Source organism: Vanessa atalanta, chromosome 29 (genome assembly GCF_905147765.1).
Source record: "Vanessa atalanta chromosome 29, ilVanAtal1.2, whole genome shotgun sequence".
In the NCBI taxonomy this organism is placed as follows: domain Eukaryota; kingdom Metazoa; phylum Arthropoda; class Insecta; order Lepidoptera; family Nymphalidae; genus Vanessa; species Vanessa atalanta.
Window position 1 is genome coordinate 526,074 of NC_061899.1, and position 25,913 is coordinate 551,986.

The 25,913-nt window shown below is 33.7% G+C and overlaps 1 protein-coding gene across 1 annotated transcript in view; it reads right to left on the reverse strand.

Annotated features, from left to right (window-relative positions):
- Nucleotides 1-25,578, reverse strand: part of LOC125075027 (acetyl-CoA carboxylase) — an 83,806-nt gene extending 58,228 nt beyond the window's left edge. The window contains exons 1-3 of the mRNA XM_047686574.1: nucleotides 25,265-25,578; nucleotides 13,821-13,921; nucleotides 11,707-11,876 (exon numbers count right to left, since the gene is read on the reverse strand). Of these exons, the coding sequence (XP_047542530.1) occupies nucleotides 11,707-11,876; nucleotides 13,821-13,921; nucleotides 25,265-25,358 (365 nt within the window). The 5' untranslated portion in view covers nucleotides 25,359-25,578. The remainder of the gene's footprint in view (nucleotides 1-11,706; nucleotides 11,877-13,820; nucleotides 13,922-25,264) is intronic.
- Nucleotides 25,579-25,913: the final 335 nt, after the last annotated feature.

The following is a 25,913-nucleotide window of genomic DNA, read 5'->3' on the forward strand; positions in this document are numbered from 1 at the left end:
TCAAAGGGCCTAGAGGAGGCCTATATCCCAGCAGTGGGACATTTACGGGCTGCTAATGCTAATGCTCATTTAGAATGTTTACGTATCCTTTATTTTTTCTTATACAGCCGTAGTACCGTTCTTTAAAATTAATTCTTAATTAAATCGTAACAATTTAGTAAATTGCGATCAAGAATCCTCTTTAATATTCTGCACATCTGGCTGGAGTTCCTCAAAATGAGACCATGACCGATTCTCTATGTGCAGCTATATTATCACAATCAGAGGGACGATAATCGGCTTACGCTATTAATATATCAGATATAAATGTTATTGACTTCGTATTTTCTATAATTATAGTCTATAATTAACATTATAAACAATACGGATTGTTGATTGTTATTTACTTTGTTATATATTACATATGTATTATAGAACTGTTTATGTTTTCAGTAGAATCTACATACATTCCGAACCGGCGGTAGCTTTTCTTTAAATAGTTTGTTAAATGACGTTTCAAAAGTGCTCGTAACAGCCCACTTGAATAAAGTAAACTTTGTTTTTGTTTGTTCGTGTACAGTTGATAGTTTTTTAAGAATCTCGGCAGATCGTGTAATGTCAGAGTGAGATGCGTAATTTCTTGTTTCTTTTTGTTTTAAACAATGTTCTATTACAAATAATTTCTAAAAAGAGTTTACTATTACTAATCTTCCATTTAAGCTTAAAGCTTGTGTTAGGAGTGACGACAATAGACCTAGGGGTCAGATCTTAAACCATTGGGCTATTGACGCTTCTAAAACAGTTATACTTAAATACTAAGGGCGCTTTCAAATTAAACGATTTGTGACTGACTGCTGCCCCACGGATACGCTTGATTTATGCGCGACTCGTACTGCAACAACGTCCCAATTCTAATAATTTGTAGTTTATCGCAATCGAATCGAAATAAAATCGTTGTCGTTCAGTGGAAGCTAGAAAACCTCGAGACCCTGCTCACAATATTTTTTTCGATCGTCGAGTTGAAGAGGGGCTGGATAGAGGAAATGTGCGCAAACAAAACACAATTGGGAAGAGCTGAGAAAATAATAACAATGTCACCCTGACCGAGTTCGCAGCACCTGTGTTTGTGCACGAATGATTGCACAGGTGCACACTCTTAAGCCAATTGAACGGCAAATCCGAAATAGTTTCATCGGGAGCGCAGGATCTAACTTACAGACTCCGGGCTGTTACTGATGATATCGATAGAGAAACCCAAAGCAAGTAGAGTCCTACTTGAATGAAGTATATTTTGATTTTGAATAACTTTTTGTCAGCCCAACCAGCCAACCAACGAGGCAGACAAACACAATCGTTATAAAACATTAACAATAAATAACCATACTATAACTATTTGATATATAGTAGCAGCCCGTAAATGTCCCACTGCTGGGATAAAAGCCTCCTCTCCCTTTGAGGAGAAGGTTTGGAGCATATTCCACCACGCTGCTCCAATGCGGGTTGGCGGAATACACATGTGGCAGAATTTCGTTGAAATTAGACACACGCAGGTTTCCTTACGATGTTTTCCTTCACCGCTGAGCACGAGATGAATTATAAACACAAATTAAGCACATGAAATTTCAGTGGTGCCTGCCTGGGTTTGAACCCGAAATCATCGGTTAAGATGCACGCGTTCTAACCACTGGGCCATCTAGGCTCATTTATTTATTTGATATATACTAAATAATATATATGTTATTGAAACAGAGTTAAATAAATATGTAGCATATAAGTACGTATTTGTGTTAATGTATTTAAGTACGCTATGTCACCGTTTCCTCAATATTATGTTTTAAATAATATAGATAGTATAAATATATCTTGTTCACTTTGTATATTTTACAGGATAATTATAAGCATCTAATAGCGAATTCAGGCTAAGACTTAACGCCAAACCCCCCAAAAGCATATTGGGGGGGGGTGCTTCTTCATCTTATTATAATTAGTGGTAGGGCTATGTGTAAGCGCGTTGCGCTCGTAAGTTCGGTGGCGCATTGGCGACGTAATGAATGACTTATTTTTAATAGCACCAATTTCAATGGACAGTGGTGACCACTTACCATACACACACTATTTAAGCCAAAAAAACACCCTAGGTACACTACCGGGAATTTACTTTATTTGAATTCAGGTAGTTTTCATTTCCAGGCAGGAGACATAACATACATATATATTTGTATTCAACTAACATGACTGTATTTTTAGATGTTGAAAAAGAGTAACTACTGAGTTTCTTGCCGGTTCTTCTCGGTAGTATCTACATTCCGAACCGGTGGTAGCTTTACTTTAAATAGTTTGTTGAATGATGATTCAAACGTGCTTGTAAAAACCTACTTGAATAAAGTATATTATCATTTTCATTTAGAGACGCCCGCGAGTCCATCTGCGTTAGAGTGATGGCCGTAGTATTTAAGGTATGAAAAAGTAGCATATGTATATCCTTGGGGTTCGAACTTGCGTCATATCAAATTTCATCAAATTCGACTTAGTGGTATACCCCTTAAAGCGTACCAGACAAACAAACAGATAGAGTTATTTTCGCATTTAAAATATTAGTATAGATTTTCTATTACAGAAAAATGAAGAACTTCTATAATCTATTCCAATCATAAGAGGCAAAAAGCCAAATAAACAAAATTTGACAGCAAATTGACGCGTCATTGATCGAGAGCTTGTTTAATCACTATGGATTTACGATTAATGGCGCTTTGAACGTCGACGAAACTGTTATCGGAATTTTGGAAGTAAAACTAAATAAAAGGTAAAGTGCAATTCTGATTATAAATAAAGATATATTAATCATAAACTCTTAATAGTGCAACATAGCTGAGTTGTACACAAATCGCATGAAATATGTAAATCTAAGGTTTGTTTATCTTTTTTCCTACTTCTATTGGAATAGGCTATAGGTATATCGCCTCTTAATTCTCTAAACGGCGATGTCAGAACTTACATCCACATTAAATAGACAATGTTATGTACACATTTAAAGACGTTAGTTGATGGTGTAACTATTTCAATAAATAAATAAACATACGAAAATTTTAGAAATAAATCTAGACTAGCGTGTCAGCCAAGTTCAAGTAACAGAACTGGCGAGCAGCACCGTGTGTAATATTACACGAACCATTTGGAGCCACTTTTGACCTCCTCATAACTCAAAAACTATTTTTAATATAAATAAAACAAACAGTTACTTACACGTGAAAAATAATACTCACAATTAATATTAAATGCGAAAGTAGGTAACTCTTCACGCTTAATTTATTGATTTAGATGAAATTTGGTATGGAGGAAGTTTGAGTCCCCGGGAAGAATATACACTTTTTTAATTCCTCCCTCGAGGAGGTCAATTGGGGGGTGTGACAATTTGTGTACTATGGCAAAAGTTTTATAGATTTCACGCGGTTTAGCTGGTAATAAATTAAATTAAAATAAAGTATTCATTTCAATATTATATCAGTGACCTATTTTGAACGATTCGTAACATCAATATATCGATAATATTTGTCTAGTGTCAAAATTTAATTCGATAGACTATAGAAAGGAACAGAGGCGAAAATTTATATCAAGATAGATTTACGATCAAAAATTTAACAGAATTTTTTTATTTAGAAGTCATTGTAATATTACAAATAATAAAATACTATTTAACAACCCGTGCGCGCAAGGGAGGAGAAGTTGGGCACGGTATCTTTTTTCTGTATCCCTAACAACCCGTAATCCAAAGTTTCTTGATACTCGGTGGAGCAGTTGAGCAGGTATCAAACGCACATACGCACACATGATATTAATTAGATTATTATATAAAATCAAAATATTCTTTATTCGAGTAGGCTCATAAAAGCACTTTTAAACCGTCATGTTACAGTGTAGAATTAAATGTAAAACTAGCAACAATTTGTCACAAAAGGTAGCAAAAAAATAGTTTTAAATTATAGTTAAAGAAAGTATTATCTAAACAGAAAAGGTTCTTAACTTATGTCTTATTGACAAAACCGAAAGACTTTGATTAACTCTTTAGAGTTTCTCTATATATTTATATTTAAAAAAAACTGCTAAATAAATGTTAATAAAAACGAATTGAATTATAAACTATGCATTGATTTAATCAAATATTAAGTTATGAATCGTCCATTTGTACACGTGAAAAATAAATAAAAAAATGCCAAACAAAACAGTTTCACTGATCACAAATACTCACAAAAAGTCTCGTAGAAACATGTCGTGATGTCGTTTCATTGGACTTTTAAAAGTGTGACGGAGTCTGCACTGCACTGATACTCACTGCACAAATAGCTATTCCTTCAGAGGACCGGGCCGTACACACTGACAGATAATTTTTTATGTTTTGTTATTTAATAAGCGCCGTTATCACTAACGATCCGATAAGAATATTTTTTCCAAGTCTTATTTTTCTATGTTTTCCTGTTATAAAGATCATTGTCAGCTTACGATTTAAATTTTGTAATCTAACGTGCCCACAGATTTGCAATTTGATAGATACGGCATATTTATTAATTTAATATTAAAAAACAGATCGTTTCTTTGCTTCATACAACGACGTGATGTTAAGCTAAAATGGTGGTGGTGATGGTATCAGGTGGTTTGTTATTTGTTTAAAAATAAAAAATGTATGTACGTATGTTTGCGAGTGATTAGTTCTGGTTCTCGGGCGGAATTAAAAATAGTTTATTATTTCATGGAAATAATTAATTATACTAAAAAAATAGTAATCTACTTATTAATGATAAAATAATATATGTATTTTTTTTTATATTTTTTAATATTGGACAATATCACATACATTACTCTGATCAAAATGTAAGTAGCTAAAGCACTTGTGTTTTGGAAAATCAGAAGTAAGGACGGTACCACAAACACCCAGACCCAAGACAACATAGAAAACTAATGAACTTTTTCTACATCGATTTGGCCGGGAATCGAACCCAGGACCTCGGAGTGGCGTACTCATGAAAACCGGTGTACACACTTTTCGACCACATTTTTCGAGGTCGAGAAGTATGTGTATTATTATGAGAAATGTAATTTCTTATTTTTAATTCTATACTAATATCGTAAATGTGAAACTCTGACTATTACCTCTTTATACTTAAACAGTTGAACCGATTTAAATGGTATTTGGTATGGAGTTTGAATCCCGCGGCATGAGCTACGTTTTTTTTTATTCACCTCTCGAGAACAGCTAGTTTATAATAAAATATACATTGTAAAATAAGATAAGGTGTGAAAGTGTCTTTTTCATTTTTCATAACTAAAACAAGTATAACTTCAAAAAAACACAAGAAAATTTTCCTTATTCTCATAATAGTATAAACATTTCGCTTTGTGATAAATCTATGTAATTTATAAATAATCGCCGGATCAACTTTAGCTCTCGTTAAATATTAAAACCTAAATACTTACTATAAAAATGCCAGAAATATTGAAGTATTTTTTAATTATATGCTTAGACGAAAGGGCAGATGGGCCACCTGATGGTAAGTTGTCACCACTGTCTATAGACATTGGCACGATAAGGAATATTAACTATTGCGCCACCATGAGAACAAATATTTTATTTCCTTTGTATCTGTTACACTAGATCACTCACCCTTTCAACCGGAACAAAAAATACTAAGTATTGCTGACTGGCGATAGAATACCTAAAGACTGAGTGGTACTTACCCAGACGGGTTTGAAAGCGAAAAAATAAATTAATTAAAAAAAAATAGCCTTATATTCTCTGTTTCAAATATACTATTAACAACGTATTGTTGTTTTATTAAACCCGGAAAATCAAAGAGCCTATTGCGTAATTTATCTCTTCATAAAATGTATTAAATACTTGTAAGTATTTCTGCCACCATTAAACACAAACATAAAACATATATAGTATTCTATATAGGTTTTATTTAAGAGGGTCGTGGAAGATTAGTGAAGCAACCAAATCTAATACAATACAAAGATATAGAAACGAGACGTCTTTTTGTTAATACGTCAAAAGTCACTTTTCATATTAGTAGTATCAACAATTGCTAATAACAAACACTTCCGGGAATTTGATTTTGTTTTCAGTCGCTGCTCGACTATAATGTCCCAAATGCTCCATTTGCCCGTTGTTTTATAATCTGAGGCTTTTTTAATGAAAATTAATATACTTTTTTTACACACCACAATCGAAACTATGAATATGAATACAATGTTTTTGTAAGAAATTCCGAACCAATTTACGATTAATATTTACCACTAGTTGTCACCCGCGGCTTCGCTCGCGTTTTAGGGGTTGGTCATCGTGGGGTTGTTGCTTGCTTCATAGGAAAATAATATTAATATGAAGTACAGTTAATCCTGTAAAATGATATATCTTAAATTTAGTGTAGGTACTATTGTGTTCAACAAGGTTAATGACCCTATTGCACATAAATATGATACATGTTGATGAAACACAATCGCCACCTCAAGGGTCCAATGGTTAGATCAGAAGTGATCATTCTACAATAGGCGTACTTATAAACATATCGTAGGACTAAAAAGGAAGTTCTTTATGAAACAAATTCGACTACTTGAAATAATCTTGGACATGTCTGGGCCGGGAAGCAAAGGATCCAGACGGACATGGATGTTTGCATTTTTGATTTTTTAAGTCATAGGTAGGCGAACAGGCATATGCCACCACCACCCATAGACACTGGCATAGTAACAAACTATTGACCAGTCAACACATCAATGCGCCACCAACATTGGGAGCACGTCACGTCTCTTGTTCCTTCCACACAACAATACCAAATATTGCTTTTTGACGGCAGGATATCTAATGAGTGGGTATCTACCCAGACAAGCTTGCACAAAGCCCTACCACCAAGTCAGTCAAGTGGAATTCTTCAATATTGAATCAAGAATTTGATTTAAATGCTATCATGTTTAAAGCTTAGATGGATAAATAGATAATAAAATGTTATCGAAAAGAACATCTATGATAAATTGACATGAGGAAATTTTTTATCTTAGTTTAAATAGAAAACAAAAATTCAGTATTACGAGGAAAAAGATAACGTAAGTAAATAAATACTTTATAACGGGGCGTTTGAAATCCGCGACTTACTGAGGGCATGATGAAGCGAAGAGGCGTGGCTATATATTTTTTTAATATAAGTTTGCGGATGGGCAAATAGGCTACCTGATATAAGCGCTGTAAAAATTATTAACCATTCCTTAGATCGCCAATGCGTCACCAACCAAGGAAGCTTGGATGTCATGTTGTTGTATACCAAGAATTGCTCTTTGGCAGAAGAATATATGACAAGTGACAAGCCTGCCAAGATGGAAGCCCTACTACCAAGTAAATGAAATGAAAAAAAAAACACGAGGTTTCCTTTTTTGAGGACATTACCATATTTAACGTCGCATATAACATTCTGAAATTCTTTATCGAGTTCTACGACGGATATTTATTCACAGAATAGGTGCACACACAGTCTAAGTATGATTAATTAACTTGTCAGTAAGTAAAGAGAACAAAAAATATATTATCTTGTACGTTTATTGTTATGTAAATGTTTTTAATTTAAATATCGTAGGTAACAGATAACTTTATATTGTTAAATATGTATTCTTTAATCAAAAAAAATAAGTAGCTACGGTACAAACAACCGTATTTTTTTTTTATTTTTTACCTCTGTTGGTTTTGTAGTCTATGGTCCGAGGTCCGTTAGAAATACTTTATTTAATTATTACAGTGGCGGTTATTTAGGCTAAGGGGTTTGAGCTCCCAAAAAAAAAACAAAGTTTGTCCGTGACATATCTTAAAGATAGCTTATGTCGTTTAGAAACTGAAAGAAACAGAGAATTAAGTTATACAAGTGATTACCTTAAAGTGTGTGCTTTTTTTTCATGGTCAACGACTCGCATACAAATATTATAATCTTCTATCTGGGCCGAATAATATCATAGAAATTTTTTGATTGAAAAATTACTTGTTATATATTTTATTCGTGATGAAGAAGATAATATTATCAACACAAGAAGAAAACATGAAACAAGGACAAGAATGTGAGTGCATACAAGTTTACTGCAATGAAAAATGGTGATCAGTTCGATCTCGCTCAGACAAAATTTCTTCAGACTTCGAACGGATTCGAACGGAACTTGACCGTTAAGAATAGTATAATTTTTTTTTTATTATTTATACCGGACCGCGAACGAACCGTGATCGAACTCATAGTATGGATCCAGCCTTAAAGCTGGTGACAACGCGCGGAGTGGATCATATAGATGCCTCCGGCCTTCAATAGTCGCCACCAAGGTCTGACCAAATTACAAGATGGCTGACCTACACATACATGTACTTATACGTTTGTGTGAATAATGAAAATAATTACGGATTGTAATTTTTTTATTTCATAATAGATAAATATGAACATTTACGTTAATTATATTATTAGTGTTTTGAATATGAATAACCGGATATGACGTAGAAAAATCTGTGGCCGTCACTGGTCGTCCGGCTGATTTGAAACATCGAAATTGTCGATAATTGAAATAATTATTTATTAATCGTTAATAATAATATTTACGTCTTTATTTTCGAAATGAAATGTTCTTAATCTCTAGTATTATGGGAATATAAAATTATTTTAGTATAAAAATACAAACATATAATGTACCTTGAAATGCATGTAATGGCCGTCTTAAAAAGTCTAACACTTCAAAGTCTAAATTTGTGACTTTAACGACTGCTGAAAATCCTTAATAATTAAAAAAATAATAATGAAATTAACGATTACCAATAAATAATAATAAAAATTGTATTATTATAATAAACGAGTCATCTCGCGTTTGTTCGTGAAGGAAAACAACGTAGGAAAACCTCAAGTGTCGGTTTAAATTCTGCTCCATGCTCCCAAGCTTTAAAATCAAGCCTTAAAGTCCTCAAAAGTAGAGGAGCCCTTAGGCCCAACGTTGAGACATTAATTTACAGTCTGTTAAGTACTTTAATTGTACAAATATTAAATAATTACTATATTACATTAATATCATTAATAATATTGTAATAATTTTAAATTAGTATTTGTCTTTAACTGATGGCTTATACCACATAACCAAATGTAAAACGGACCGTTCAGCGAAGTACAGCCGCAGGTTCGAACTAGACTCGGGCTTATCGTATACACAGAACACGAACATTATACTAAAAGCCGAAAAGTTACATATTATATTCATTAAAAAAAAACCGTACTTTGAAAAATTTTAATTATGTAAATATATTTAAGATAAAAAAATATATATAAATATCTATTTAAATTTCGTTCGTTTCCTTAAACTAAATGTAACAGAAGCAATGAATATTTTATTATAACGTCGTCATACAAGTTAAAGTTAACCACAATTTAGTTACGGTACGTATTACGATAATCTGCGTTTTAAACTTGTTAGAGATCGACCTACTGGTTACATCAATAATACATGAGAGTAGCTTATCCAACTGTAATTAATTATTGACATAGATATTTTTTTAAGGGCAAAGACAACAAAATGAAATCCATTAAAAAGGAGGTTAATTATAAAATTATATTAAATACTCACTCCATGATAAAAAAAACAACTGACACCTGTTAACTTATTAAGACTTAACGAGTAACTTTATACTCAAATAGTTATATTTACGTGATAACATATCTTTAATCAATAATATATATGTGCAGATACAGTTAGTACTCTTATCATTGATTATCAAATTCATCGCACGATATTTTGCAAAATATATATAGTATATATACAGACCAAAACCTTTGATTCATAAATAAACGTCATATCGACATTGCTTATCGACTATCACTGTACATCACTTAAATTTATACCTTGATTACATTACGAATAACAAAAAAAAAAAACTAACAAATGTAAATTACAATTCGAATAAACACGAATCATCCAAATTTAATAGAAGGTTATCCTCAACGCTTACCACTTTGTTTATTTAACGTATTTTAAATTAACGAATAAAAATTTTTTAAACCGTATATTTAATCGCGCGTCAATGGCGGACGTCGGACACGAACTGGCATAGTTTTGACAGTTTTCCTTTTCCCGCCATTTCTGTCATGAGCTAATCGCAGTATTAGCCGAACGATTAAGAAGTACAAGTATAAAGTAACATTCTTTTATATGTTTAGTGTACATTTATCGTGACAGTATTATAGTGTTATTTCATTAAAACCTCTTGACATTAATCTATCTTTAAAGTCGAGTTATAATTTAACTAACCAAAAGATTAAGTTATTCAGCAACGTCGACGATGGAATATATTAATTTAAAATATATGTTTTATATTATAGATATTATAAAACATTTATTGTATTATTTAATTATTTCTATAATGAACTATGAATACATGTACATTATTAATCGAATTAATAATATATTAATTATTCTTTTGCAGATAAAAAATATAGTATTTTTTTATATATAATTTAAATTTAGAATTAAGTGTCGTACTACATAAGAAGTTAAACAAAACCTTTACTAGTGTGCGTGAACTTAGTGACCAACTATTGGCCACTATATTTTTCCATGCGTTATCAGCTTTGACGGTCTGAACATATACATAATCAATGAATAATACTTTGATTTCAATTTATTTAAAATCTATTTTTTTTGGAACGAACACTTTAAATGCGAATCGAAATCGAATCGAAATTTATTTCGTCAGAGGTATAAAGTATATAATCATAACCCTCTCTTGTTTACCCACCAGCCTGGTAGAGCTGTGTGGTGTCTTTACAGGATTTAAATTTAAGTAATTTTATAAAATAAGTTACAAGTAAGCCTATCAAAGGTCTTGTAGATTCTACTATGTACTCTTAACCAATTAAAGTATATAATTATGATAATCTCATACATGGTTATAAGTACCTATTACGTCTGATTTATCAATGTTCTGGTAATTAACATTTAAATTAACGTGGCTTCAAAGCTCATTAATGTATTTGCGTAATTGTATACGAGTCATAGATATACAATACAAGTATAGTATGAGTTTTTGGACTACAATGCCGAAACAAATTATTTAAAGAATAAAATAGATTCCGTGGGCTAACATGAGTATAATAATAAAAACAGTAGCCGAAATGAGGCGTACGTTTTCGGTCGTACAGCACACTGTTGCTTTGCATCGTGATTCGTGCAAAAACAACTTAGACGTAAAATTGGCGTGCTATCATTGGTCGATATTTTGAATAAAATGGTATTTATCGGGGGATAATGAAACAATGGCGTTTTATCGCACGTGACATTGGCGAAATAATCTGTGCCTTTTTGGCACAAATAAAAGCCAGAAAAAAAAACAATGTCGTTTTAAATTTCGACCAAGTTGCTATCGGAATTTTGGAATTAAAATTAAAGTGGACATAAATAGTTAAGAGAAATAGTGTATTTTAAATAATTATATATTAATCAAGAACTGTCTGTTGTGTACAATATAGCTGAGTTAATAGCAAATCGCACGATATATGTACGTATTATATTCTTTATGTTTACGTCTTCGATTGGAATATTGAATTCCATGATGGCCGACGGTAGAAATCACTATCGCTCCAAATCGTTCGTTTACATTCAATTTATTTTGTAAGAGAACCAATTAAAAGTGCTATAAGAGTTGAATGAATCTCGTGTTATTCAACTCACCTGAGTTTGCTTCGCTTTTCAGCGAGTGCTAGCTGCTGGGCCACTGTCAGCTTAGGGCGTAGATTTGGAGGGGGTGCGTTTGGGAAGACGTCGCCGCCTTCGTGCGATGGTCCCTCGTCATGTTGGTCACCGTCTGACGCTTCATCGCCGACCACGAAATTTGAGTTTCCCTGAAAATTTAATTTTTATGAATCATATCATGATTTTGTTATCAGTTAAGATGGAAGCGTAAAATAGAGTTGAGTTAGAAGGGAGTAAAAAAAAGAACAAAAATCTCGCTGAGTTTCTCTCGTCGGTTCTCCTCAGTTCATGGTATTTTCTTTTCCAAACCGGTGTTAGTGTTTAATTTGACAATCAATAAGTAAGTGTAATGCTTCTGTATTGGATAGCATTAGCATTAGCAGCCTATAAATTTTCCCACTGCTGGGCTAAAGGCCTCCTCTCCCTTTGAGGAGAAGGTTTTTGGAGCATATTCCACCACGCGGGTATATGTATATGTATGCGGGTTGGCGGAATACACATAAGGCAGAATTTCGTTGAAATTAGACACATGCAGGTTTCCTCACGATGTTTTCCTTCACCGCCGAGCACGAAATGAATTATAAACACAAATTAAGCACATGAAAATTCAGTGGTGCCTGCCTGGATTTGAACCCAAAATAATCGGTTAAGATGCACGCGTTCTAACCACTGGGCCATCTCGGCTCTTGGATAAGGGAATTTGATTTGATTTTAATAATAAATTGTCTGAAACGTAACGGTTTAACTCATTTATGTTTTTACTTCATTATTTCGTTTTGGTTACAAGAAAAAACCTTAGGAAGGTAATAGTATAATGGTTATAACAGCATCTAATGCTAATTATGTATTAATTACTCGAAGCTGTATTGGACATTACAAGAACAATGTAGGTACAACTCTGGCATTCTGTCAAATTTTTGGATCTTATTATAAATAATTTTCTAATCCCATAGACAATTACTACGTTTGACAAAGAATTGGGATTATTTATAATCAAATCAAATCAAAATATACTTTATTCAAGTAGGCTTTTACGAGCTCTTTTGAATCGTCATTTAACAAACTATTTAAAGTAAAGATACCACCGGTTCGGAATGTAGATTCTACCGAGAAGAGCCGGCAAGAAACTCATAGATAATATATAATGATATACTCATAGGTATAATAGATGTCAGAATAAATTGTACCCTAAATATTGAAATTGAAATGAAAAAAAATATATCCCGCTGAGTTTCTTTCGCCGGTTCTTCTCAGGTCCGAGGTGCTAAATTCCGAACCGGTGGTAGATTTTTGACAATCAATAAGCAAGTGCAAACACTTCTATATTGAATAAAGATTTTTGACTTTGACTTTGACTTTGACAAACTTGCTGTAGAGCGCTGTGATGGAAAAAGGTCCAAAACCCCACGCAAAGGGGAGGTGGTTATGCAAAGCTGGCTATACACTACTCGAGCCAAGTTTCCCCAGGGTTAGAAAGTTGAAAATTCTCTGCATTATCGAAAATCTCCCAATCACAAACAATATACTTGTGACGTCAACGCATTAAATACCCCTAATAATATATGGCGTTCTAAGATCAATCTCACACTCTCACTCTTCAATACCATTCTTGGAACGATACGATATTATATACAAAAAAAAAACAGTAAAATAAATGAACGTCGTTTGACAATTAAATAAATGACAATGACAACATTGATATTAAAAATCACGTGTGAATTAAAAAACAAAGAAAAATAGGTTCCAATAATTTTATACAAAATCTTATACAATAGAAAGAGGAAAAGGAGGAAAAGATGCCTGGAGGGGTCCGCTTTTTTTTAACGTGACGACTTCTGCCAGTACAATATACGTCTACTGTAAGCCGCGCAAAATAACTTCGTTCCAAAATAAATATTTATCTTTTTTAGAATCGATATCAAAGTAAAAATATTCATGACATGAAGCATTACACTTGCTTATTGGTTGTCAAAAATCTGCCACCGGTTCGGAAAGGGACGCCACGGACGAAGAATCTACGAAACAATCTCAGTGGGAATTTTTTCTTCAATTGTTATTTACGTTGCATGTAGTAGGTTAGTTACAATACTTACGTTGGATTCTTGTTTCGCTTCTTCGGAATCTATTTTTTCAAAGTTATCGCTCTCACTGGAAGAGCAGCGCACCTGCTCCTGCTCAGCCTGCTCCATATTTTCTATAAACAGAAAACAAAAAATGTTAATCGTTCTTCTTTCAGAGAAATTAAAATTATGTAATATAGTGCGTAATAATACAATCCTCGGACCTGACTATTTATTGAGACATTTTGTAAAAAGAACAAATTGCTATATTATTTACAGAGGCGTTATTTTTTAGTAGAAAATTTGGATTCCATCTTATTTTGTCTATCCGCAGATATTTTCAACTTTGCCGATTTTTAAATTAAAATTTCGTTTGTTAAGAAATATCAATCGTTGAGGCATATTATTCAACACAAGATTATAATATAGATAATAAAAAAGGTTAAAGCTAATTGTTGATTTTCTTCTCAGTATTTTTTTTTAATTAACGTTCAATACAGTTCTGTAAAATTACGACTGAATAGTGCTTGTAAAAGCCTGCTTTACATTAACAGCCTTTAAATCTCCAATTGTGGGCTAAGGCCTTTTGAGGAGAAGGTATGAAGCATATTCCACCACACTGCTCCAATGCGGGTTTTTGGATATATCCAAATGTGATGTGAAATTATTGTGACTTTGTAAGAATTACTGGACTACATGGAGACGGGATCCTCGATTTTTTTTTTAACATAATTAATGTATTCATCGGTAAATGTGCGTACATGTAAATATAAACTAATTCAGTTGAAATATTCGTAATGAATAACAATGTTGTCGCCTTTATTTATTCGGTACCTGGACGACCATGTTTCATTCGACTCTAATTAATAATGACTTATTAAAATAATTATATATGTATTGGAAAAATTGCGCTTTACAAGAAAATTATTACAAAAGCAAAACATAGGACCAAATCTTCTAACTTGAAACGGTTATGATTCTATTGTGATCCAACCGCCCTGGAACCTCCATAAGAGGAGGGGGGGGGGTCTCAAACAATAGAGGTTCCAACGAGTTAAGAATTTTAATGTAATATTACTAATAACTGTTTTAAAATACACTAATACCAAGAGTAAATAAATTATTGACAAGTTTTACTGATAGAAATGAAATTGTTCAAATTAATTTGTAAAATAATAATTAGGGGGCCACTTCTGTGTTGCCCAGGGCCTCCAGATCTCCAAACCCGATTCCGGATCCAACTTCGACTATTTCTTACAATATTTATTTGGTGGTAGGGCTTTGTGCAAGCCCGTCTGGGTAAGTATCACCCACTCCTCAGATATTCTACCACCAAACAACAGTACCCAATTTCGTTGAGTTCCAGTATGAAGATTGAGTGAGCCAGTGTAACAACAGGCACAAAGGACATAACATCTTAGTTCCCAAGGTAGGTGGCGCATTGGTGATTTATGGAATGGTTAATATTTCTTACAGCGCAATTGTCTATTGGCTATGATGACATTAATAATATTAGTATTGACATTAAAACAGAGGGTTATTCCAGGTTAGGATATTTCGTTATTCAAGATATGCAGATCATTTCAGGTCAAATAATATCACGACAACTGTAGATACGCATGTAAGATCGCTATGACCCGATTACAGCACGGATGGCATCTGCGTTAAGGAATTCCATAATGAAATTCAATGGCGTTCCTTTTATTATTGGAAATTCCTTTAGAGTTTTAGACGATACCTATTAACCGACATCGAAAATCAATTAGGTGTTATTTATTGTTAAATGACTGTTTCCACAAAAAATGTCCTCGGAATTTCGATATTTTTTGAACCGATTTGGCAAATTATTTTTTGTTTGGGTACGCCTCCCGTTTGGTTACGTTTCAATTTGAAGAAAACATACCAAAACTAAATACGACGGGTTGTAATTTTCTATGGCCTCGAATTTGGTTCATAGTTTATTTTATCAGATTATTATTTGAAGTATGTTTTTTCTTTAATATTATTTCATTATAATGAAAAACCAGCTGTATAAATTTGCATTTTCAATGGAAGAATTCGAATTAATATCGCTGTTTCACCGATAAACCCCTTGAACATCTTGCCTTATATTTTTTTAATTACTTAGGTTACAGAGTATTGGCTTTCGGGCTTTGGGTTGTACATTTTTACACACTAAAACCCGCGAAACATCCGTTCTAGGCGCGGATCGAACTTATAAATCAAATCAATTCATAATATACTTTATTCAAGTAGGTTTTTACGAGCACTTTGGAAACGTCATTTTCACAAACTGTATTTTCACCGGTTCAGAATGTAAACTATACCGAGAAGATCCGGCAAGAAACTCAGCTGCTTAAAACGCTGCCCCTCCCGTGCTTTAGTCCAATAGTAAATGAACTCTCTTTAGGGTGAAAGAGAGAGATATTACACCCGTGTACTCCTACAACGTTGGAGTATCTAAACCAACGAATCGATTTAATTCATTGCGTCAAATTTCTGAACGCCACGATGGTACCAAATGGTAATATTATCTTTATGGTGAGAGTAGCTCACATTAAAAGCGAAAAAGCCCTGACGTTGAAAAAAGGCAATTTATTCATGAGTCTAGTCATTCATCCGTTTGACAGATCGTCGTAAGAATTATGATGGCTAATATAAGCGTTTTGGTCAAGTGACTAGATTATAAGGATTCATAGTTTATGTTCATATAACAAAGTAACTGGGTTATTTTCTGTCGAGAAATTCTCAGTAAAAGCCTGGGGAATCCGGAAGTTGGAAGTGTGTACACTCCCTTGACTAGCAAAACTCTTAGAGCAGTTGGTCTAATTTGGTCTAATTTGGGACCATCTCTTGAGCTCTTTTCGTCGTGTCGGTTTCTCTGTCCCATCGGATTTTGAGAGTGAGAGAATATATACTCTGTTCCAACCATAAGAGGAGAAAAACCATCAAATTGATGCAATATGCGATATAGGTATATATATACAATCATAACATACATACATAAAAAAAACATAGTAAAAAAAAATTTGCTCCCGTCGTCTGCACGCTTAGATCTTTTAAGCTACGCAACGGATTTGAAGAGCCGCGATGGCCCAGTAAGAGCCGAGATGGCCCAGTGCTTAGAACACGTGCATCTTAACCGATGATTTCGGGTGAAATTTCATGTGCTTAATTTGTGTTTATAATTCATCTCGTGCTCGGCTTTGAAGGAAAACATCGTGAGGAAACCTGCATGTGTCTAATTTCAACGAAATTCTGCCACATGTGTATTCCGCCAACCCGCATTGGAGCAGCGTGTTGGAATATGCTCCAAAACCTTCTCCTCAAAGGGAGAGGAGGCCTTTAGCCCAGCAGTGGGAAAATTTACAGGATGCTAATGCTAAAAAAAAAAACGGATTTGAATGCAGTTCTCATCAATAAACAGAGTAACTCAAAATTTTCATACACATATAATACATACATATTATATTAAAGAAAAGCCGAGAATTTTACCTTTTCAATGCGGAAAAAAGACAGTTTTTTTTTTAAATATTTACTCAATCTATAAGTTTTACACCATAGACCAGATACCCTATTTCCATACCGTATCTGACTAGCGTGACCACGGAATTATAATTTATTATTCGAATAAACAAAACCCGTTTAGGTACATGATAAATGATACTTGATTAAATTAGAACAGAGTCTTGTATGTTTGTATATTCTTAAAAGTTATCAAATCAATTTTTTTACAATGAAAACTTTATTCAAACAGGCTTTTTATAAGTATTGAATCGTCACCTTAGGAGATGAATTAAATCAAACTGTAAACTCAGTAGATACTCTTTTTTATCAAACGTAGAATCGCTCGCGGCGTTATATAAATGTTAACAGGTTTATTATAGACAATATTAATAACATTAAATAATTATTACCTCATAGAGCTGTTGCTTAATATGAATATAGAGGCAAGATTCGTTTAGACGCGGTACTAACTTTCCTACGATGATATTTTTAGTTTAAAAACATTTAACACTTTGTAATTATTTGAAATTAATATTAAATTTGTATTGATCTTCAAAGGGTGACCTGTACACCGACACACGTGCTAAACAAAATCAAAATATTCTCTACTAGCTGAACCCACGGCTGTGCTTTAATTTAAATCATCCTCTACATAACCTAATACATCAAAATTGTACAAATATAATTAGATTAAATAAAATTAGATGCAAAATATTTTTGTAAGTTGGTTAATTTTTTTTTTTTTTTTTTTTTCTGCGTCATAAATTAACTTAAATTCTGTGTTACTTTTGTCATTTCTTTTTTATCATCTTATTTTTACTCATGTGGTGTGATCCAAATAAAGACTTTATATATCTATCTATCTATCTATAATGTACGTTAACGAAAAATGTTATTATACGTAATGAGTTTAATATTTTTTTCCTTAAGAAATGATTGATTGTGCATATAAAAATTCCAACCCCCGTTTCACACCTTCAAGGGATAATTTCCGTGATAAAAACTAACTATGTCCTTCTCCGGAACACAAATTATCTTCAAACTCAATTTCATCCAAATCGGCTTAGCATTTTAAGCGTGATTATGTAACAGTTACTTTTGCATTTATATTATTAAAGTATAAATTCAAGTAGGCTTATAAGAGCACTTTTGAGTCGTGATAGTATATTTTAAGACCCTAAAGGTCACTAAAAATATTTTTTTATTCGCCATAACACTGCAACCGGGAACTTGTGTTAAGACAGAGCTGTCAGTGTTATTAGTATATTGAACTTAAAGCACCGCACCGGTTAGGATAGTAGATTTTATCGAGAAGAACCGGCATGAAACTTGGAATTCAAAGAATCAAACTTATAATTCGGCTATATAGTATTTTATTGAGTAACAAGACTTATTTATCATTATTATTTTGGTGATACGCCAGTTTGACGCGTGTATCGTATATATTAAGCAATATATGTATATATAAAAGCGATTAATCACGAAATCTCAGAAACTTAAACACATACAAACTTTGAAGGTTCCTTATAGGGTGTAGACATCTGTATTTTCAAAACTCTACCCCTAAGGGAGTTCAACGGGGATTGGAAGTAAGTATGAGAGTCCTATGTTTTTGAAATAAGAAACTAGAAATTTAAAATGTATGCGCTTTAGATGGTGTGGAGGCGTCTTTAGAAATCTAATCCCTTTTGGGGGTTAAAACAAGCGCTCGTAGTTTGTATGAAAGTCCAATGTTATTGAATATATAGTAGGATTTTAAATGGTATTTAAGTTTATGAATTATTGAAAACAATTATTTACTATTATAAGGAGAGATGTTTTAGTACAACAATAAGAAGTATTTTAGCGCGGCCCGTGCGGACCGAGTCGTAGATAATAATATAATGAATAAAGATTCGTTTGTTTGTAAAAGATAGAATCTGAATCAGTTGAACCGATTATCCAGCAATAACATTTTATTTTATTTCCGTAACAATAGGATTCTTACATTTACAAACTGAAATAACTGCGGATAAATTCGCGAGCACAGCTAGTAATTTTTTAGCATTAGCAGCCTGTAAATTTTCCCACTGCTGGGCGAAAGGCCTCCTCTCCCTTTGGGGAGAAGGTTTGGAGCATATTTCACATTAGACACGTGCAGATTTCCTCACGATGTTTTCCTTCACCACCGAGCACGAGATGAATTATAAACACAAATTAAGCACATGAAAATTCAGTGGTGCCTGCCTGGGTTTGAACCCGAAATCATCGGTTAAGATGCACGCATTCTAACCACTGGGCTATCTCGGCTAGTAATTAATATAGTCTATATCACTTATCGTTTCTTGATATATCACGCTCGTGTCCTGAGGTGAGTTTCGAATTCCTTCTTACAGAATAACGCTTTTCATTAATGACACAAGTTAAAGGTTTCACTTAGTTTTACAAACTGCGGAATTAGAGTCTTCTAGCGCGTATTACGTTAAGTTCTTGAGGCTGATTTTGACCGAGGCATCCCAAAAGACCCTGCAGTACTACATACATGAATTGACCAGAGCTTCAAAATAAAAGGTAACGCTGTTCATTGGTAAAGTATCGCTTCACCATATTTAAGAGACCGAGTTTTTTCAACAGCTTTGTTGGATCAGTCCTGATGGGTCTTCCAAAGTTAATAGTGGACATAATAGTTAACTTGGTGGTAAGGTTTTATGCAAGTCCATTTAGTTAGGTACCACTCATCAGATATTTTACCGGAATAAAGCAATTCTTAGTATTGTTGCGTTATGTTTTGAAGTGTGAGTGAGACAGTGAACTACAGGCACAAGGGACATCTTACTTCCTAAGTTCAATGGTGCATTAGTGACGTTAGGAATGGTTAATCTGATAGTCAGTATCTAGGAACCGAAATTCTTTGGCCGGTTTGCTCATGCGCTATACTTAATATTATCATCATCATCATATCATCCAGTGCTTTGTAAAATATAAAACTCTGGCGTACGACAGAGTACATCTCATTTAGTTTAAATTAAAGATTAATTCTTCAAGTAATTAAAAAAAAATAAAAACTGGTTTCATCGGAACCTGTTTATTTGAATGTTGGTTTAAATACGTATAGTGATACGTTGTTGGTCTAGTAGATAGATAAACTCCAGGCCGAGCTGATAAAATGGGGATTTTCAGCCTAATTCTGTGACGACTTACTTGGTGGTAGGGCTTTGCGCAAGCCCGTCTGGGTAGGTACCACTCATTCATCAGATATTCTACCGCCAAAAAGCAGTACTCAGTATTGTTGTGTTCCGGTTTGAAGGGTGAGTAAGCCAGTGTAACTGCAGGCACAAGGGACGTAACATCTTAGTCCACAAGGTCGGTGGCGCATTGGTGATGTAAGGAATGGTTAATATTCGAACAACGCCATGGCGGTGAACACTTAGGTGGCCCATTTGCTAGTCCACCTACCGATATCATAAAAAATAAACGAATCTTTACGTTTTCTCTCATTACGTTGGTACTTAGTTTGTTATGCTAGTGCTTCAATGTAAAATAAAACTACCCACTTTATAAAAATATGTTATTGTTGCTACCATCTTATAAAATAAACTGAACTATGTGTGTCGAAATTGATTTGTCTGTACGCTTAATATATATGAAGGAGCGCCGTTATCATAGGATTTATTTCACTCATCACGAGGGCGCGGGAATGTTGTAGTTAATTCCAGAAATAAAAGTTGGTATCGTTAAGTTATAATGTAGTAATGTTTAACACATTAGCAGCCTGTAAATTTTCCCACTGCTGGGCTAAGTCCTCCTCTCCCTTTGAGGAGAAGGTTTGGAGCATATTCCCCTACGCTGCTCCAATGCGGGTTGGTGGAATACAAATGTGGCAGAATTTCGTTGAAATTAGACACACGCAGGTTTCCTCACGATGTTTTCCTTCACCGATGAGCACGAGATGAATTAAAAACACAAATTAAGCATATGAAATTTCAGTGGTGCTTGCCAGGGTTTGAACCCGAAATCATTGGTTAAGATGCACGCGTTCTAACCACTAGACCATCTCGGCTCTTTATGTTTTACACGCGTTCGTACAATTTTTAATTGTTAAATCGAATAATTAACTGGGATTCCAAATATTATAGACGTACACACATACACAGCCATTATCGGCTGTTAATCATTACCTTAGCAATATCAACCATCTAACGGCGCTGCCCGTCAAACGTTCCACAAGAGCAAGCTCGACTCATCCTCGTCCAATAAAATCGAAACCTTACAATTTAATTCGGGATAAATCAATAAGATGGCACCGCATTTGGCGCGCGCCGACATATATGTTAAATTATTATTATAAGCTAACCGGTAAGTTCCTATAAGTGAATGTTGTAACATTCTTATGAAATAATAAACGTACCTAATTCTCTGAACAGCCCGGAGTATGAAAGATGTTCTAATAGATCTTCGCTCTCCGGTCGAGTCGGATTTGTCGTTCCTTCAGGTTATAAAAATGATTGAATACAGAGCGCACTGGGTTTGTGCACATACATGTGCAGTATAATATGTTCTGCGTAGTCTGGTCTCCCTTGGGATTGCCTGCTGCGACCAAAATCGGTCAGGACATAACTATATCGACCATTTAGTTACTCGTGTTACTAGCCCAGCGTGCTCGCAATAAGACCACAATAATTATTTAATTTTGGAATGTTTGTTTTTTTTTTTATTGTAACACTAATTTTCGTCAATAGTTACTAGAAAATAAAAAAAATGTTGATAAACAATGGAAAAAATGTTACTGAACTGTTAATTTATTTGTACTACATATTTAAAATAGTTTCAGTTAAGGAATAACCCCATAACACGCACACACATATTACAACAAGAAAATAACAAACAATGTCATTACGAATCGGAACGTCTCGAATTAGTCTCTAGTGATGGCGAAAGACGATATCGATAAACAGCGTCTAATTAATACTTATCTACCGTTATCTAGGGTCAGGTGTCAAGTGTCAAAGTGACAGTTGAAGGTGAATCAGGACGCGCTGTATCAGTAGGAAGTGAAATAGAGGACGTAATATGCACGCGTTATTTATAACGTACAATAGAATTTTATATATAAATGTAAATAAGAAATTTCTATATATTTGAAAGTTATTACGGTCGATACAGACAATAAAATGTAATATATCTCCTACTGGGTGACAAACTTTAAAAAATAACCCGGATTAAGATTTTATTGCGAACATGTTATATAACATCCTGGAAATGGTATGTCTACTTGACCTGAAAAGGCGTAATTGCTTGAAGGCCAGAACACCAACGGCTGTAAAACACAATTTCCGTTTATTTTCCCATACAACATGTACAGCCTGTAAATCTATACTGCTGGGCTAAGGTTTCCTCTCCCTTGAGAAGGTTAGAAGAAAGAGTAAGTTAAGAGCATATACGTATATTCACCATATTGCTCCAATGCGAGTAGGTGGATTCACATGTGGCAGAATTTCGTTAAAGTTAGACTCATGCAGGTTTCCTCACGATGTTTTCTTCACCGCTGAGCACGAGATGAATTATAAACGCTAATTAAGCACATGAAAATTCAGTGGTGCTTGCCTGGGCTTGAATCCGCAATCATCGGTTAAGATGTACGCGTTCTAACCACTGGGCCATATTATAGGCTATATAAGCCACATCAAGGCAGTGGAACGAAAGCAAGTTAAAAATTTTATATAAGGGATGCTGTGGCCGAACCTTTGTTGGTCAGCAAGAAGGTTGACTAATGGATTAATATTTGTAAAGATTGTAGGTTTTTAAGACCTAATTAAAGGTGGCTTACAAAGTGTTTGTTAAGCTGATGCGAGGACAAAAAGGTGACTGGATTAAAAAATAATAAGACATATTTTACTTTATGTCCCTATAGTATGTACGTATATATTTGTCTACTTCAGTTTGAATAGTTAAAGATTTATGATAATTTATATGAAATATCCATTAAACTTAAAAACCTTTGTGTTTTAACTGGTTTTTACTGGAAATAACATATTATATCTCGCTTGGTAAATTTATTGCTTTGTTTTATTTAATTAATCCACAACAGATTATTTGAAGACAAATTGTCGAGATTTTGTTGAAATGATTTTATAACATTTGAAGAGCTAGCTGCGCGCATCACGATACCAGTATTCCCGAATTTTATTATTAGTGGACGAGGTCATATTGTATACATTATGTATGGAAATATTTTCCCCGCAGTTAGTTCGACGATTGTAATTTCGATACCACAAAACCAAGAGTAAATTAGTTGACATGTTTGTACTGTGAGCTAACCGCCCGTCCCGACTTCATATGGATACAATTCATACAAAGATTTTCTTTCTCTCTAACTTTCTCCCCATAAAAATGAAGTCTACAATAATCCTATCTTAACGAACGTTATCTTTACTAATTTTACATATACGAAAGCAACTCTGTCTGTCTGTTGTTCTTTCACCTTCAAACCACTGAACCGAATTTTATGCCCAACACCTAAAGACAGCGACAGACGCGTGACATTATTCAAAACTAGATGCAGCACGAGACTTCGTCCTCCGGACCGGATCTATCATATGGCTTTTTGGGCTGCAGCCCAGGGCCCCATGGATTCAAGTCAAAGTCAAAAATAGACGATAATGCGAAAGAATCCATAACTTTATTATATTAAACAGAACGTATGCTTTGCAACCCTGCGAGTTCTGCAATTAATCAAAAACCCCTTCAATTAATTTAATGCAAGTCTACGTGCAGATATGTCTTAGATGTCCCCAAGGAAGTATTAGCCCAGGGCCCCCTAAACTTACAGTTCGGCCCTGTTCGTTCTGGTGGTGGGAGGGGTTAGGTCTTGGGAATGGAAACATTAAACTCGGTAAAAAAGATGAGTTTTTTTATTGAAAAATACCATGGCAATTTTATTTATTACCGCATCTCTAATTTTTTCTCTCTCTTGAAAATGCATTACGCGTTTCCCCCACGTGAAGTGGGGGTATGTGGGACTCGCCGGTACACCGAAATACCCACTAAAAAACCAGGTACCCTCTCCGTCTTTATATATATTAATTCCACTACGAAGATGTTGTATAATCCACAAAAAACAACATTATTTAACCATAATATAGACAAAACTATCTTACTATATTAGTGCTTACAAAACTCGTTAAAATATCAATTGCATGTTTTTTTTTTCTTTTAGCAAACAAAGGACAAGGTACATGATAAATGGAAAATAATATCTTTGCCACTATCAGACTTTTTAATCTTGAAAATAAAGGGTTCTTTTAAAACATTTCGTATTTTAGTATATCGCAATTTAGCGAACTGCGTGAGATTCATTGATTTAGATTTTTTTTTTTTAAATACATATCTAATTTGACACATTTGAATAGAATTATAAATACTATAATATTAATTTACCTTGAACAAAAAATTGCTTAAATTTAATTCTTAGACAAACATTTTTTATTTTGATAAGTATCAAGGCTGAGATAAAGAAAAATAGCAACATATTAAATTTAAAAATTTTACGAAATATAATAATGATAAAATATCGATTAAAATGTTAGAATGTAAATATGGCAGTATTTTTACTTTCTTTCGCATACTTCTTGCAGAATTTATGCAATGGCTTAAACGGCTACAGCCATAATTATATAAAATGAGATCTAGTATTTGGTTAAAACGCTTTTTTTTTTCAATCGTATGTTACATATACTTATTATTCGACGTTTATTATAAATTAATTTATTCATTATTGAATGCTAATGGTCTACTATTGTCGTCAAAAAGTTCAATAAAGTCAGCGATCTATACGATTCTTAGGTATTAGTTTACGTTGTAAAATATTAACCAAATTAATATTTTAGAAATAATACGAATGATAATTTTATTAGATTTAATACGGATAATAATTTATCGAATTATTTATCACGTCACTATTTCGAAAGACATATTAAAAAAAAATTACTTACGTTCCGATTCGCCTTTGTTATCCTCGATTTTTAACAAGAACTTTAAAATGTAACAAAAAAAAACAACTCCAACTAAAAAAGCAATTGTCAACATCAAAAAATAAAACCGTACCACAACACAACACTCATAGCCGCATAAAAAAAAATCCGTATTCAAAAACGTCTTCCCGCCAACAATAAAAACGGCGAATGTCACTTCGTACCATCAGCCGATAAGCAACAGAATTCGTTTAACTATCAATAAAATCCAATCAGTGCTTCAATTACGTCACATTATACGGAAAAGTTGAATTTATATTTCCTTTTAAACAATTCTAAGGCAACTGCGCACCATTTTTATTTGAATGTGTAGGCAAAACATACGTATACGAACACGCGATGTTACATGGCTCATTCACGCGGCGCGGGTGACAGAACAACCGAAACACGCTATGTATAGACAACAAGCGATCTTGTCCTTGCTTTATATTTTGGTATTTCGACGTATAATAGAGATCGGCGCTTTTGATAGCGCTTTTTTTGCTGTATTATACAATGACTTATCGTACGATCCCAATGAACTCGAATCATGCCTACCTATAATATAATTATGTATAACCTTGTAAATATTTTAAAACTACTTGTAAACCGCGAATTTTGTGCGGTAACT